The sequence below is a fragment of the Adiantum capillus-veneris genome, chromosome 17 (genome assembly GCF_014529385.1).
Source record: "Adiantum capillus-veneris isolate H3 chromosome 17, ASM1452938v2, whole genome shotgun sequence".
Lineage (NCBI taxonomy): Eukaryota > Viridiplantae > Streptophyta > Polypodiopsida > Polypodiales > Pteridaceae > Adiantum > Adiantum capillus-veneris.
This window is the reverse complement of record NC_140947.1, coordinates 85,325,243-85,342,692: the sequence shown is the minus strand read 5'-3', so window position 1 is coordinate 85,342,692 and position 17,450 is coordinate 85,325,243. Positions and strand designations below refer to the sequence as shown.

General features: G+C 40.4%; 1 protein-coding gene across 1 annotated transcript; it reads left to right on the top strand.

Annotated features, from left to right (window-relative positions):
- The first annotated feature begins 14,280 nt into the window (after positions 1-14,280).
- LOC147437616 (pentatricopeptide repeat-containing protein At5g27110-like) lies at positions 14,281-16,934 on the top strand. Its single transcript, XM_086487129.1, has one exon. It carries the CDS (start codon positions 14,555-14,557, stop codon positions 16,538-16,540), a length of 1,986 nt encoding a protein of 661 aa, XP_086343255.1. The 5' UTR covers positions 14,281-14,554; the 3' UTR covers positions 16,541-16,934.
- The last annotated feature ends 516 nt before the right edge of the window (positions 16,935-17,450 follow it).

The window sequence follows — 17,450 nt, the reverse complement described above, 5'->3', positions numbered from 1 at the left end:
AGAAGAACAAGTCCTCAGTGAAGATTCAAGAAATAAATGTGACAAACACTGTTGCAGAGGATGACAGTCTAGTGTCAGGAGACATCTACTTCTTGAAGAATACAATGGACTCAGCTCTTCTTACAGCATCTGATGGAAATGCACTGAGTGACTGGATTATAGACTCAGGGGCATCACTTCATGTGTCTCCAAACAAGGAGTGGTTTACTTCTTATGTGACCACTAAAGATCATGTTCGGCTAGGCAATGGGCAAACATGTGAGATCTTAGGTGTTGGAGATGTTCAATTGAAGTTTCAGAATGGCTCTTCTTTCACGTTGAAGAATGTGAGACATGTTCCCGCAATTACAAAGAGCTTGATCAGCACAGGTTTACTTGATGATGCTGGCTACGTCACCACTTTTGGACAGAACATGTGGAAGATATCCAAGGGTTCTATGACAGTAGCACATGGAGTAAAGTCTGGAGGACTTTACATGATTTATGTATCAAATGTCTCTAAAAATGTAATCAATGTAATCGAGCAGCCGAACGTTTCTTTGTGGCATAGCCGGTTAGGACATATGTCCAAGAAGGGAATGGAAATCTTGTCTCGTTCTGGTTATTTGCCTGGGTTTTCATTTAATGATTTTGAATTCTGTGAACATTGTCTGTATGGTAAGCAAACACAGCAGCCACATAAGCATAGAAGCTGTAGAAGAGATACACAGTTGGCACTTGTTCATAGTGATTTGTGTGGACCTATGCCTCCTATCTCTAGGGGGAGCTTCTTACTTTATGACATTTATAGATGATTACTCGAGGAAAGTATGGGTTTACTTTCTCAAGCACAAGGATGAAGCGTTTAGTGTTTTCAAAACGTTTGTGACACTTGTGGAGAATCAGAGTGGCAAGAAGCTTAAATGCTTACACACTGACAATGGTGGAGAGTATGTTTCAAAGGCCTTTCAGGACTTTTGTGAGTCAAAAGGTATAAAACGTGAACTTACTGCTCCTTACAATCCTCCTCAAAATGGTGTTGCTGAGAGGATGAATAGGACCATACAAGAGAAGGTCAGAAGTATGTTGTCTAATGCACAGCTGCCAAATGGGTTTTGGGCTGAAGCTGTATCAACAGCTGTTCATCTTGTAAATAGATCTCCTAGCAAGGTTTTGCAGAAGGATTCAGTGCCAGAGATGGTATGGTCAGGCAAAATGCCCTCATACAAGCATCTCAGAGTCTTTGGCTGTGAGGCATATACTCACGTTCCAAAGGAATTTAGGAACAAACTTGAGCCAAAGAGTAGAAAGTGCATCTTTCTAGGCTATGGTAATTCTGGTGAGATGGGGTACAGACTTTGGGATCCCGAATCCAGAAAGGTTGTCCGCAGCAATGATGTTCACTTTAATGAATCCAAATATCATTCTAAACCAGAGAGGGTTGAGGAGATTAGAAGAGTTGTCTTCCAAGAAGATGGACCTGCACGTGCAAGACAAAATGTCAGGGCTCAAGAGGAGCAAGGACAGGATAGAGTGGAACCACAGGTTGTGGCTGAGCCTGAGCCACCTATTGTGCGTAGATCTGGACGTGTCACGCGACCTCCTGATAGGTTTGTTCCATCTATGAACTATGTCATGTTGACTGATTGCAATGAGCCTTCATGTTACAAGGAAGCAGTGCAAATGAAGGACTCCGGGAATTGGCAATTGGCCATGCAGTCAGAGATGACAGCTCTGCATAAAAACCAGACATGGAAGCTAGTTAAATTACCACGGGGCAAAAAGGCTCTACCTTGTAAATGGGTTTACAGGTATAAGATCACTGCTCATGATAGTCAGCCAAAGTACAAAGCAAGGCTTGTTGCCAAGGGCTTTAAGCAAGAACAAGGCATTGACTTTGATGAAGTCTTCTCTCCGGTGGTCAAGATGACTACATTGAGATGCTTTCTTGCATTGGTTGCCATATTAGATTTGGTGTTGCACCAAATGGATGTCAAGACAGCGTTCTTGCATGGTGATTTAGATGTGGAAATTTACATGCAGTAGCCAGAAGGGTTTGTTGAGAAAGGCAAGGAAGATTGGGTATGCCAGTTGTTAAAGAGTCTTTATGGCTTAAAACAATCACCGAGGGCATGGTACCATAAATTCCACAAGTTTATGCTTTCTCAAGGCTACAAACGTAGTGAGTTTGATCATTGTCTATATACAAAGAAGGCTAAGGATGGCAGTTGGCTGATCCTTATTTTGTATGTGGATGACATGTTGATTGCTGGCTAGCACTTGGAAGAAATTTCAGCTTTGAAGTCAAAGATGGAAAAATCGTTTGACATGAAAGACATGGGTGAGGCAAGTCATATACTTGGTATGCGCATTGAGAGAGACAGATCAAAGAAGTTGATTTGGTTATCTCAAATAGAGTATATTGACATGGTTTTGCAACGTTTCAATATGGAGAAGGGAAAGGCATTGAGTGTTCCATTGCCACCACATGTGAAACTTAGCAAACAAGATTGTCCTGTGTCTGAGGAACAACAGGCTGAAATGGATAAGAGTGTTCCATTGCCACCACATGTGAAACTTAGCAAACAAGATTGTCCTGTGTCTGACATTGCATTTGCAGTGGGAGTAGTAAGTCGATACATGTCAAACCCAGACAAGAAACATTGGGAGGCAGTGAAAGGAATATTGAGATACCTGAAAGCTACAAAGAGTATGCGTATATGCTATGGAAGTCAGGAGCTAAGTGTAAAGGGTTTTACGGACTCAGATTATGCAGGTGACTTAGACAACCGAAGGTCTACGTCAGGGTATGTCTTTACATTGGCTGGTGGAGCAGTATCATGGCGTTCTAGATTACAAGATTGTGTTACTCAGTCTACTACAGAGGCTGAATATGTTGCAGCATCAGAGGCATGCAAAGAATCAATTTGGCTTAATCGACTAGTAACAGATTTGGGAATCAAAGAAGAGATGCCTGTGTTATATTGTGATAGTCAAAGTGCTATACAATTGGCTCGCAATCCAGTTTATCACTCAAAGAAAAAGCATGTGGATCTGAAGTATCATTTCATCAAGGAAATGCTCGAGGATAAGTAACTTCAGCTTGTCAAAGTTCACACCACAGAAAATCCTGCTGATCTACTTACAAAAGGACTTCCCTCAGAGAGCTTTGCGCATTTTCGCAAGCAGTTAGGTGTAGGGTAGTACATCACTTCTCTACATCTCTTGTATATTAGCTTGTATAGTAGCTTCTCTCACACTTAAAGTACCACATTGGACTTTAAGTGGGAGGTTGTTGGGGTATAAAGCCCAATGTGGTCGCCCAGGTAAGTGGGCGGGCCGCCAGGTATGTACACATATTCTTTTGTAAAAACCTAATAAGAACTCACTATGCTCTACACATTACAGTAGAGCGAGTTCACCATATCGTCGTGCTCTTCTTCTCGCGCACTCTCTCGCGTCGCACTTCCGCTCGTACTCCTTCATAAACTAGGATGTATGTTGTCACCAACTCTCTTTGGCCTATGCATTAATCAATTGGAACAAATGGTATTTGACTTTATGCAAGAAGAAGGCATTGAAGAGGTCATTATTTTCAATGTGGTGATCATGCTTTTATTGTATGAGGATGATGTAGAGTTTCTATCACACACTTTAGAGGATGCACACAAGCTTATGGTTGTCCTTGAGAACTTTTGCTTGCGTAGTGAGTCGATTGTGAATGAATTCAAAACAAAGGTTACGCTTTTGAAAACCAAGCACACAAGCTTATGGTTGTCCTTGAGAAATTTTGCTTGCATAGTGAGTTGATTGTGAATGAATTCAAAACAAAGGTTATGCTTGTGAAAACCAACCATAAGGAGAATCCATGCATAGTGTAAAACAATGAGATACTTGAAGTTGTTGAGAGCTTTAAGTACCTTGGCCTTGAGGTTCCGACCAATCACAAATGGCATGAATGTGATATGCATATGATTTGGAAGCTAGAGAAAAAAGAGTACTATGCATTTGAGAACATGTATAATGAGGGAAGTATCAAATGTTGGATTCTCAAGAAGTACCTTTTTGACACATTGGAAAATGTCAATCACTGTCGTACGCATATTCTCTAACTTGTAGTGAGCATACTATGCATAGTTGATGCGACTCTTCTCCATGCCCCATCCATATCGAAGGGAGTGGTAGCTAAGCTGATTGGTTGTGATAAGTGCATAGGATTGACAAGGGGATAGGCTCAAGAAAATAAGGGTGCGTATGAATTCCTTTTCTAGCAAAGAACATGGCTTAACAGTTGGGGGAAATATGGGTGGCATAATGTATGAAGCGTGACCTGTCAGATTCTTGCAAAGCCAGATTTCATTGCTAGGTATGAGCATATGTGTGTGCCACGCATGTGTGTGTGTGTGTGTGTGTGTGTGTGTGTGTGTGTGTGTGTGTGTGTGTGTGTGAGAGAGAGAGAGAGAGAGAGAGAGAGAGAGAGAGAGAGAGAGTTTAAAAGGAAAGCCCACTTTCATTAAGAAAAGTGGACTTCTATGTTGCAATGTATGTTATACAGGGTACATATAATAAGCTTTAATTGGGCATATTATACAACCCTCCCAATCATATGGACATATTATATGATGCCACATAAGCCAAATCACCATTTCGTATAATATCTTAGTAATTTGATCGAAATATAGTTTGATCGCAAAAAAAACGTTCAATATATAGTCATCCTCTCCGAGCCTTTTACCCTTGTGGGCATGTTTATTGAAATTTTTCCTTGAGTTCACCTCAAAAGTGAACTCTAAAACCCCAAAAATAAAAGATATATATATATTTGTTTATTAGACTATTATGTAGAAATAAATTCTATTTTAGCAACAAATAAAAAAATTAAACTTAAATTAGTAGTTACTTCTTTGTGTAGATCCATGCTCACACTTAAAAGTAACTTAGGTAGACTTAGATCGTGGTTACATGCCAAGTGTACAACAATGCTCACACTAGTGTTGATTTAGTTAGGTAGAATAGTAATTGTTTTCCATGTGTAGAGTTTGACTCACATTTGAAAATCATTTAGCTTTGGTAAATAGAAATTATCTGTCACGTGTAGAGCTTGACTCACACTAGAGGTGCTTTAGGTAGGTAGAATAGTAATTGCTTGCCTTGTGTAGAGTTTGACTCACATTTGGAGTTGATTTATGTAGGATAAATAGAAATATATATGAAATATACTTTATATGGATAAACATGTATAATATGAAAATAGACGTTCAATTATTTTTTATATGTATAAAGATGATTATATAGACGTATAAATGCAACGTAGGTGGGCTTTGGAACCTAATGCAAACTTTTGTCACTAAGGAAAAAAAGGCTAAGTTTCAAAATCCCACTTTAAAACAAACAAAAAGAAAAATTCACAGATGTGAGTGAGATTATATTAAGAATAGCAAAAAAATTGCATGACATGCCTTGCTCACAATTTAAGCTAGGGAAACCAGAGGACCATAATACAACAAAATTTCATTATAAAAAACTTGCATGGCTGCCACATAGAACCAACCCCCTGTCACAAGAAAGGTACCCTCCCAGATGCATATCGAGACCATAAGTCAAAGCTACAACCACAACATAAATCTTACATACAATAAATCTACACCAAGGGAGATCCCATAGCTCCATCACCTTGCAAGGAGGACAAACCTACACCATTTGGGTTGAGGAAGCCACTGAGTCTTTGTCGTTGCCACCCACTAGAGAAGGACCCATCCCCAACACCATAGAAGCAGTCCCAAGACAAACCAAAAAGTAGTAACCGACCACAAAAAGAGCCACATGGACTAGGGGTGACCTAATCCACTCAAGGGAAGCTTGTTGTAGGAGAAGAGACAAAATGCACATCACCATCATCTAGGGAGCCAAACACAAAAAAAGATGAGAACCCTGGCATGGCACACATCTAAAGAGCATGACAACACCACCACCCATAGCTAAGAGAGGATACCACCCCATCACAAGAGGATTACGGTGCCACCATGGAGCGAAGAACCTATCAATTTCCACCTTGCATGCCGGAGATTCATCAGCAGGACCACATGATCTATTTAAGCGGAAGCCTAGGGGCATCCTCCACCATCCTAAAAAATAGAAGGCTCAAATGAGAAGCGACCAAGGAGGACGTAGAGGATGGAGCATCCCGGGCTCATCCCTCCCGATTCACTTGTTGCTCCATAGGAAAGGCCCACGTCATGGCTGATGAACTCAACGGCCACCTCCAACAGCTCGACCTGCCGCCGCAACACCGATTAGAGCCTCCCTGCTCGATGGCCTTGCAGGCTGCAAACCCTAAGGAGTCATCGTTTCGGTTCTCTAACTTTGCAAAATCCCACTTTTCTTATTGAAATTGGGCTTTCCTTTTAAACACACACACTCTTACTCTCTCTTTCTCTCTCTCTCTCTCACACACACACACACACACACACCATTGAATTCCAACATTGAGGAATTTGGTAGGTCACGCTTCATACATTACACCACCCATATTGTCCCCAACTCGTACTCATCCTTATTTGTTTGACCTATCCCCTTCTTAGCTATACGCACTATCATAGCCAATTTTCTTAGGCCCACTTTGCTTAATGTTGAAAGGAAAGTGGGCTTTGCTTTTAAACTCTCTCTCTCTCTCTCTCTCTCTCTCTCTCTCTCTCTCTCTCTCTCTCTCTCTCTCTCTCTCTCGCACACACTCTCTCTCACGCACACACATTCAACACCCCCCCCCCCCCCCCCCCCCTTCTGCCCTCTCTTTGGCCCCCTCCAACCCCATATTCCTCCCCCATGCATATATATATGTATATGTATTTGTGTGTGTGTGTGTGTAGAGTATCAATGTTAGAAATGGTGCAACACTAAGAATGTGAAAGCAACAAGCCTTCCATACATACGTATACATACATGTGTGTGTGTGTGTGTGTGTGTGTGTGTGTGTGTGTGTGTGTAAAAGGCTTATTGAATTCACATTCTTAGTGCTACACCATTTACAGTTGATATTTGTTAGTGGGGACATGGATAGATTTGGTTAAAAGAGCTAGTGGGATGATTGAGGTGGCTCCTCCTAGGGCAGCAAGGAAGTGTAAACTAGCTTTTCTATGGTGTTGGTTTAGGACACAAAATTTTTCCCCATTCTTTGGGGGAAAACTACATGTACACGATTCTCCATGAGAGTGCTCATATTATACTCCTCACATAGACCACTGACAAGAAGAAAAAAAAGGTATCACGAGAAAAAGCCTAGCCTAGCATATTTTTATAGCCTGCAATCAACCATCGCAGATGATTCTCGTGAGTCAATTTATGTAGATATGTGAACAATGGATGGGTACTTACATCAAACACTTGGGGGGGAGCAGGGGGGGTAATGGGCATCCCTACCTAATGATGTAGCAAGGTGAACAGAATTGGAAAGCTCTGCATTAATAATAATTTTAAAAGCATCTTCATGACCCATCATAAAGATGTGAGAGAGAGAGATGGGAGGAGAAAGGGAGGGAGACATCGTGGGAGTGGGATCTTTTTAGAGAAAGTGATAGAAGAAGAAACAATAAGAAAGGGTGTGGGAGAGGATGTAGCTAGGCAAGATAATGGCACACACACACACACACACACAGAGAGAGAGAGAGAGAGAGAGAGAGAGAGAGAGAGAGAGAGAGAGAGAGGGAGAGAGAGAGAAATTAAGGATTACACAAGGGAGGGAGGGAGGGAGGGAGGGAGGGAGGGGAAGAGAGAGAATAGGTGAGAGAGGAAATAAGTAAGCTAAATAAACGCGTGGAGGCCAAGGGAGGGAGGGAGGGAGTAGGAGAGGTACATAACAAGCAGAGAACATTGCGGTGATATCGAGGGAGTGAGTGAGATCAAGGGTTGGTTGAGAGAGAGAGAGAGAGAGAGAGAGAGCAGGAGAGTGGAGGATAGAGGATATGCAGGACGAGAGGAGATAGGTGGAGGTCGTGGAGGAGGAGAGGGTGGATGAGAAGAGAGGGTGGCTTTGGTAGCCAAGGAAGGTGGAAATACTAGTGCACTGGCGGCTTTCCCCCTCCCAAAAAAAGCTCACTCTAACAAGCTTCCTCTATATCCTCACTCCTAAAAAAAGAGGATCACATATCCGCAGCCTGCATTGGTGGACTTCCCCCTCCCAAAAAAAAAGTTCACTCTGACAATCTTGCTTTGTATCCTAACTCCTAAAAAACAGGATCACATATCCACAATCTGCATTATCTCTACATTGCATTGATCTTGTAGAGGCTAGATAGCATCTTTTCCACATATGGAGCAAGGTTTGGAATATTTATAGGCCTTATATTAATTGTGCCTATAAGTTCCTCGACAACAAAGCTGCATGCGAGTCTAGCATCATTTGGTTTGATCATGCAGCCTGGTACATTCTTAATCACCTGGAATTATTATTCCCCGACAAAGCTACAGAGTTTCACTTATCATTAATAGATTTGTGACTGGGAAGACAAGCTCATAACTTGGTTTTAACACAAATTGCATTCATTTACTTCCGCAATATGATGCTTGAAGTTCTCAAAGAGCTTAAAGAAGATGAACCTGGAACTTTTTTGACATCCTACGGAAATTACAAAGGAGTGAAGACTCTTCTTAGTTTTCTTAAACCCAATATGGAGGAAGAATCTACCCCATCCCTAAAAAGACATATCTTTAGCTAACACTCCAAATTTGCTTACTTTTTTTTTTTACTCCCTCTATTACTTCTAGTTCTATCGTTGGTAGAGGTAAAACTGAAAGTTATACCAGTAGAGGGAGAGCCAAGGCCCAAAAAACCTTCCTATAAAACATCTTCTTGATATGTGATTGTAATATTTTCAGGTAATTACCAATTTGGCGGGCAAGAAGATCTTGAATAGAAAGAAAGAGCCTCATAACCAAATTTTTGTGCATTGTCTTTTTGTTAACAAAATTATAGAATTATACCCACCTAAATCCATTTTTATGGAAAACTTTCATGTTTTGGTAATACTTCACTACTTAATTTTGTTATGTTTGGCTGGAAATGCACATATCCACTAAAAAAAATGGTTCTACAATACCGACTTTTAAAGATTACACATCACTCCTACTTGTAATTGCACTGGTCATACAAAGTTTACATCACAATTTGATAAATTTTGCTCACACATTTGTACTTCAAACTTAGATATTTGCGAGGATCATGAGATTTATGCATTGCTGAACAAAGGATTAAATCATACTCCCCTCCCCTCACTTAACCCTCACTTAGCTTTTGCTGCCCTTCTTAACTGCTTAACCAACTTGGTTAATAAACTCCAACTGGACTCAACGGTGATCCACACCCTTTCTCAACTACTTTTTCACAACTTTTCGAACAAAGTAATAAACCTGAACCCACATTGGCTTGGTACTGACACTACTTGGCATACTCTTGATATACTCACAAAAATCAGAGATTTAGCATCTAAATTCTTTATTGTGGGACAAGACAAGGCTGGAAATACAGCTACTTTTATTTGTAAACAGTTAGTGCATTTGGTTGCATTTGAAAGATTGACTGGTGATGAATTTTCCACTTCTACTTCTAACCCAATTGATACCGAGAATCTACTTACAACTGAACTTCAAGAAATAGGTTACAATCCTGCTAACAAAAAACTAACTGTACTTTTTCCCACTTACAAAGCACATAAACATAAATTTAGATGGATCTTGGATGCCTCTAATGGAATTTATACAGAAATTATAGACTGCATGACTAACTGTCTAAATTTAATCCTAATAGAACTAGAACTCCATTGTGCAACTAAACAAAAAACCACTCGCGCATTTCTTGGGATCAATCACAATCCATTTTGGATAGTTAAGGACAGAACCGAGCTATTTCTAAACCTCCCAGAACATATTACACAAGCCTATATGGCAGACATCACACAATGCTACAAAAACATTCCCATTTTTGGACTAGTGGTTTACTCTCTGTCTAAGAAGAATTGATTAATCTTGCCTTTAAAAATAGGGGAAAAAGCATTACTTTGCTATTTCCCTCATCAAGAAACCAACATGGGTTAAAAAATACATGCACACTGCCCCTCTTCACTTTAACCAAATGGGATTAATAATTCACCTCCATTGGCTTCTCAACAATAGCTTTATCCAACTTGGAGCAAATTGTTTTAAACAACAAAAAGGGATTCCTATGGGATTCTTCTATTCACTAGTACTATGTAATCTCTACTTGGCTTACTTTGAATACAAATAGTACATCAGACAATTACATCTCTGAAACACATAAAAAACGCACACAATTTATTCATACTATAAGATATATGGATGATATTCTCAGCTTAAACAATAGTTTTTTCAAAGAACAACTTATGGACATCTATCCCTTAGATGTACTAAAAATAGAATACACGGCCAAGACAATTATTTCACTAAGTTTTGAATCTTTCACAACTAGCACAACTTATTTGACATTAAAAATCACGCTACTAGAACCATATACAAGAAAGTTTTCAACAAAAGATAGTTGGAAACGAGATAAATTTCAATTTACTACCATTGAATTTGTTAAAGAAAAAAGTAATCGCCCTTACAGAAATGCGATCAATACTTGCTTAGGAATTCTCTACCTTATAATGTACTCCTCTAGTGACTCCTTCATAGCATATGAAAAAATCTCTAAACTAATTAACAAGTTTATCCACAATGGGTTTCTAAAACCTAAAATAATGAATACCATTATACAATCACTTAATAAAAGTGGTTGGCCTAGGATTAAAGCCAATAGAAATACCATCATCTCTCTGATGAGGTAGTAGGCCCCACTCTATGGGTCTACTGTCTCATAGAGTGAGTGTGTCTTGGTTTGGGTGGGAACACACACACACACACACACAAACACACACACACACACACACACACACACACACACACACACACACACACACACACACACACACACACACACACATTGTTCATTGACAAAATATAACTTCCATTACCATACATTATTATTGACTTTGATCCGAGGAGTTAAATAATGTGAACTTACCTGCATTTAAAACCTCTCTTTACCAGCAATTCTTGGAAAGGTGTTCTTACCAGGGGCAAGTATAGTAAAAAGTTCACAACAACACTCTTCTCTAGGCTCGGAGTTGCAAGTCTTTTCTAAACCCCACTCGTGGAAACCCCTACTTGGATATATATGACTTAGGTTTTTTAATTTGTTCCTAACTAATGCCTCCTATGGAAACGTACCCTGTCGGTGGATGTTTGTTTAAAAAGAGTTTATTTTTATATAGAAAACTCCCTAAATCTTCGTTGTCATGCCGTTTTGGCAGTTCTAAAAATTGCATAGGTGGAGTTTGTGAACTCCAAAGCGAATTCCAAACAAATTTTTTTCTCTTCCTACTACTACCACACACTCAGAAAACTACATGGACGATACTCGGCAGTTCTTTGACGAAAGAGGTGGAACAAGACTTGGTGTGATCTCTTTACTCTCTGTCTCTCTCACACACACTCACACATACAATGTCTACAAGCATCGTCACACTGTTTGGCTATTTAAGGTTGCCTAAAATCCCTCTCATTTCTCCCTCATACACTATAGTTCAATTCTACATATACACTCAGACAGTTGCCAATCCACTCTTGCTTAAGCTACCTCCTTGGGCCACTGCATAGATGGGATTACCCATATGTGGTGTAATAGGGAAGGTTTACAAGCTATCAAGCTAACCATTTCTTCACAAACTAGAAGTTTATTATCTTAATCGAATACACCCCAAATTAGCATTCTTGTATAGCTGCATTCTTTGCACCCTATCGCTAGCAAAAATTATAAATTATTCAAGCTAGGTGGAGCAAATATTGTCAAGGCTGATCACCATCATGGAGGAGAACCTACTCTCTCTTGATGCTAATTCATTCGCATCGGCCTCCTAGGTGGATTGGAATTTCAATCTTCTATCTAAAAACTTTGGTTTTTTTTTTTTTTTGGATCTTAGCATTTCTTTTAATCATTAAGCAAATGTCTTTAAAGTGTCAATTGCCTATGATAAACACGGTCTATAGAAGTATTGAAAGGTTTTTTTTATGAGTTCTACACTCTTCTTATCACAAAAAAAAGATCGCATATTTTTGAAGCCTACTTTGATTAGTATATCATAGTAGCAAAGTTGAATTTTGACTTCTGTTCATCGATACATGTTTTACAATGGCTACAACATGCACTGCACTAACAATATAGTAGTTTACTTTACCAATTTATTTATTTTTTCAAAAGAGTTTTACATACACTAAACCCCATATAGCATTTTTTTGTAGTAGAAAGTTAGTTTCATAACCATGAAAGATAAAATTTTCTCATGCTAATACCTTGCTATGGACTATAACCTGGTAAAATGTTGTACTTTTACATCACATTATTAGAGTACCTACTCTTTGTTGTCATACATGGCGCTAGAATCACCTTTTGTTTTAGAACAATTTTGAATGCTTGGATAAGAGAGACATGGATGACAACTATCGATGGATTCATCCTATACCTGCATTCCATGCCTAAACAAAATTGCTAATGATTTTTTTGTTTGCATGATGGTTGCACGTAAGGATTCCGACTTCTTTTGTCTTTGGATTCAAATGTTGTTCGACCAATCTTTGCAGGAAAACTTTTTTTCTTTTTCTTAAATGTAATAAAAACATCAAATTTTTATTTCAAATGTACATATATTTAATGGCAAAAACATATGTACTCATTTTTATTTACCTTTGCTAATTCTCTTTTTGAATTGTATGGTTCAAGTTGTGAATAAGGTATATAGATTAATACTCAAACACACACACACACACACACACACACACACACACACACACACACACACACACACACACACACACACACACACACACACCATGAGCGCTACTATCACTAATCCACCCTAAACATAACAGGTGATATGTTGCACCATCACAAGGTACTATGATGAGGCCGTCCATCTTATATAAATGGGGATTCATTCATTGAATTATACCAGTGATGACAAGGAGTAGCGATTGGTAATATGTACACTAGCCTCCATGTAGGTACCATCAATTTGAAGGCATATACACATGTAACCATATAAAATGCAACCACACACGTAAGGTGTAAACCATTTATGCATTATTTTAACCCATGCATGTCATGAAGGTAGATACAGGTACATTCACCAACATCAATCCCCATGCAGGAGAACCTAGTAATCTCAAATTTCGGGGATGGCATTTGCGGTGTTGTCTTCAAGCTCGATATGAGGTACTAGCCACAAGAGCACTCTATTTGCCACTAGGAAAGTCCACAAGGACCTGGGCCTGCTTAGCTTGGGCATCAATGGGTGATGAATGCACATCTTGGGCATCTTCGATGACACCCCCAACATGACCATCCTTCTTACAAGCAAAGAACAAAGAGGTTGCGAGGAGATACCCAATTTGCCCCTTTGCATCTAGGCTATCACCGCTTTATCAAGTGTAGCACAATGGCCATCAGTTATGGCAACCTCTTGGAAATTGCCAAGGCATTGGGCAAAACGGAAATGACCCTTGTCAGTGTAGTAGAAAGGTCACATGGTGTCCAAAAGTCTACTACTGATGGGAGCGGCACAATATATTTGGCTATGGAGCTCTCTATGTATATAAGGAGACCTTGGAAGGTATTTCAGTGAAGATGGATAGTGGTGTCGAGGTTAGGATGGTGAGAAAAGAAATCCACCAGGTTTGTTTAACTTGCATAATCCTTTGTCTCTTGCAAGAAATTTGCAAAAGGTGCCTCTAGGCCAAGTGATGCCCTGGGTATGCCTCAGATGTCAATTAGTATACATGGATGTCTCTGCATATTGTAACTTGTCCATAGTGATGTTTGTGGTCCAATGCATACTCCGTATTTTGGGAATCATTTGTAGCTTGTGAGTTTTATTGATAAATACTCCATGCATGCATGGGTGTACCAAGGAGACATATATGAGATCAATAGCCCCGTTTGGCAATCCTCACGTGAATTTGCTAGACGATGCTTCTCACCTTGCCCTCAAAGGACCTGCTACACTAGTCTCTTCTAGAAGAAAAACGAAGTGTCCCCCTTGGCACTTGGTGCCTTGGGAGAAAAAAGGGAAGAAGAGGGAAAGAGCATCTTCATAGTTTCTGGGACATACTGTGTCTTGTAATTTATTTCCTCCTCGATATGTTTACATTCTCCATCTATATACACTAGAGTTATATGGCATCATTACTGTATTGTAATTTATTTCCTCGTACAATCTCATTCAAACTTCTATGGCAAGGCCGAGCAATAACTAGTTCTCACGAGGAAAACTGTAGTAAAATCTGCAGACTTGCACTATTGGACAGCAAGCATGCTAGCTGCATTTGGTTCTTGGTCTCTAACGAGCTCCTCAGAAGAGCAAGCACAGAACATGGAGAGCTCGGCTTGGGGATGGAAGGTTGTTCATGATATACAACCACCAGGAATTATATGCATAGAGTCTAGAAATAGAATGGAAATTGCGTGGAGACGATGACAGCAGAGATCGGTACCTTCCTGGCCTTGCTTACTGCCTCTGCGAAGAAGAAGGATCTTTGCAGAGGATTGCAATTGCATGCTGATCTTCTCAAGCAGGGATTACCCAAAGCAAGCTCCATCATAGCTGATGCCTTGGTGATCATGTATGCACAATGTGGTGAACTTGCAAAAGCGCAGGACTTGCTACTTGGGTTCTCCATTGAGAGTATATTCCCATGGACTGCACTGATTGCAGGATATGTACGACAAGGGCAGGCTCAAAATGCCCTTGCATGTTATGAGAGGTTTCAGCAGAAGGGAATCCCTCCAGATGCTGTTATGTCTGCTTGTATTTTGAAAGCATGCGGCAGCATGGGGGCCAATGAAAAGGGGGAAAGGATTCACGATGAGCTTGCCAAAGAGGGTTCCCTCAGAAATGACATTGTGCTTGGCACCACTTTGGTGGATATGTATGCAAAGTGTGGTGCACTTGTGAAGGCACGACAAGTACTTGATGAGCTTCATGTTCGAGATGTTATCTCTTGGTCTGCACTGATTGCTGGATATGCCCATCAAGGGCAAGGACGAAATGCTTTAGATTGTTTTGAGCAAATGCAACTAGAAGGAATCTCTCCAAATGTGGTGACACTTACATGCATTTTGAGAGTTTGTAGTACCATGACAGATTTTGATAGGGGAGAGAAAATTCATAATGACATTGTCAGACAGGGATGGCTGGGAAAAGATGTAGTGCTTGGCAATGCATTGGTGGAGATGTATTCCAAATGTGATGATCTCATGAAAGCAAGACAAGTGCTTGAGGAGCTTCCTGTTCGGAATGTTGTCTCTTGGTCAGCACTAATCACAGGATATGTCAAACAAGGCCTAGGGGCAGAAGCTTTAAGTTGTTTCCAACACATGCAACATGAGGGCCTTTCTCCCGATGCAATGATCTTCGTGTGCGTGTTGAAAGCCTGCGGTATGATAAGAGCAATTGACCAGGGGGAACAGCTTCATGACGAGATTGGTAGTCAGGGCTTGTTGGAGGGAAATTTGATGCTTGCAACTGCTTTGGTGGACATGTATGTAAGATGTGATGCATTAAACAAAGCTCAAGAAGTACTTGAGGAGCTTCATGTGCGGGATGTTATCGCCTGGAATGCATTGATTGCAGGATATGCCCAACAAGGTCTGGGTCAGGATGTATTGGACTGTTTTCAGCAGATGCAACGTGAGGGCCTCTCTCCGGACGCGGTGACCTTCACTTGCATTTTGAAGGGTTGTAGCAGCATAGGTGCAGCTGATAAGGGGCAACAAATCCATGACGAGATTTCCAGGCAAGGATTGTTAGATGATAACATGGTTCTTGGCTGTGCTTTAGTCGATATGTACGTCAAGTGTGGCGAGCTTACGAAGGCACAGAGTGTACTTGACAAGCTTCCTACTGGGGATTCTGTGTCTTGGTCTGCCCTTATTGTTGGACATGCTCTTCATGGCCATGGTGAAGAAGCATTCAAATGTTTTGAACGGATGCAAGGCAAGGGGATAGTTCCAGACTCTGTCACATTTACATGTGTGCTTAATGCATGTTGTCACAGAGGTCTGGTGGATGAGGGTGAAGTATTCTTTTCAGAAATGAGCACAAAACATGGCATTGAACCGAATATGGAGCATTATGTGTGCATGGTCACACTGCTTGGGCATGCCGGTCGCCTAGACAAGGCAGTCAAGTTAATTCAAAACATGCCATCTCCCAATTATCCCGCCGTATGCTCTACCCTGTTGGGTGCTTGTTGCAAATGGGGCGACGTAGGCATTGGGAAATGGGCTTTTGAATATGCTGTACAGCTAGATGAATATGATGCTGCCCCCTATGTTTACATGGCCAGTCTATATGCAGATGCTGGCATGCAAGATGATGTGGAAGGTGTGGATGCCATGAGATTGCGAGATAAAGCTTGGAAAGATCAAAGATGCAGCGGTGGATTGATGAACAAATGAAGAAATTCTTGGCATGTGGGCATTTATTGAATGCACTGTGAGGATGTTGCCTACACTGCATTGCCAACAAAGGTGACCAAGCGGGGCATCGTCCAAGAAGAAGTCCATTTCAAGGAGGAAAGTGTTCAATGCGGGAACAATTGCATTCAGTCGCCATATTACACTTTGTGGGCATATGTATAATGCAGAAATTACGAGGTAAGCAGATTATACAATGAGTTTGAGCAATTGGATCGTCAAGGAAATCGATTCCAATGTGCGCTCCATACCCAATAAAACCTAGGGCTGATGTTCATTTTGAATTTTATAAAATAATATAAGTTTATAAGGTGACAAAAGCTACACAGTTTGAAGGAAATATCTTTAATTTCCTCAGACAAAGGTTTACTTCCCAGTTATATGTAGAAACTTATGCAGATAGGCTATGAAAGTTTGACCTTGAGTACTTGACAGGAGGAGGCATTTAGCAGACAATAGCATATTCCTGTCATATGAAACAAGTGATAGAACAACGAAGCCTTGCCAATGGTGTTCAAAATGCACCTAAACAAAATCAATGACGTTTCAATATGCAAAGTCTCTTTATATAAGCTAATGCTACTTTATGTTTTTGTAAACTTAGGTGCTCAATTGTCTTAGCAAAGAGCAATAGTGCAACAAAATATCTTGTAGAGAAGGTACAAGGCGAGCCAAACAACCATACGACCTATGGAGAGTGTACACATCACTAAAAGGAACTAATTTTTGAGCTTCTAGCTAGGGCATTGTTGGGTCAGACCTCCTCAGCTCGTGGAGAAGAAAAATGTTACTTAGTTTGTTATCCTGTTGAGCTTCCATTGAGGTTGGGCCAAGTTGCCTAAGGGATTTTGACTAGCAAACCCCTCCACTCTGGCCCGGTAGTCCAGGATGT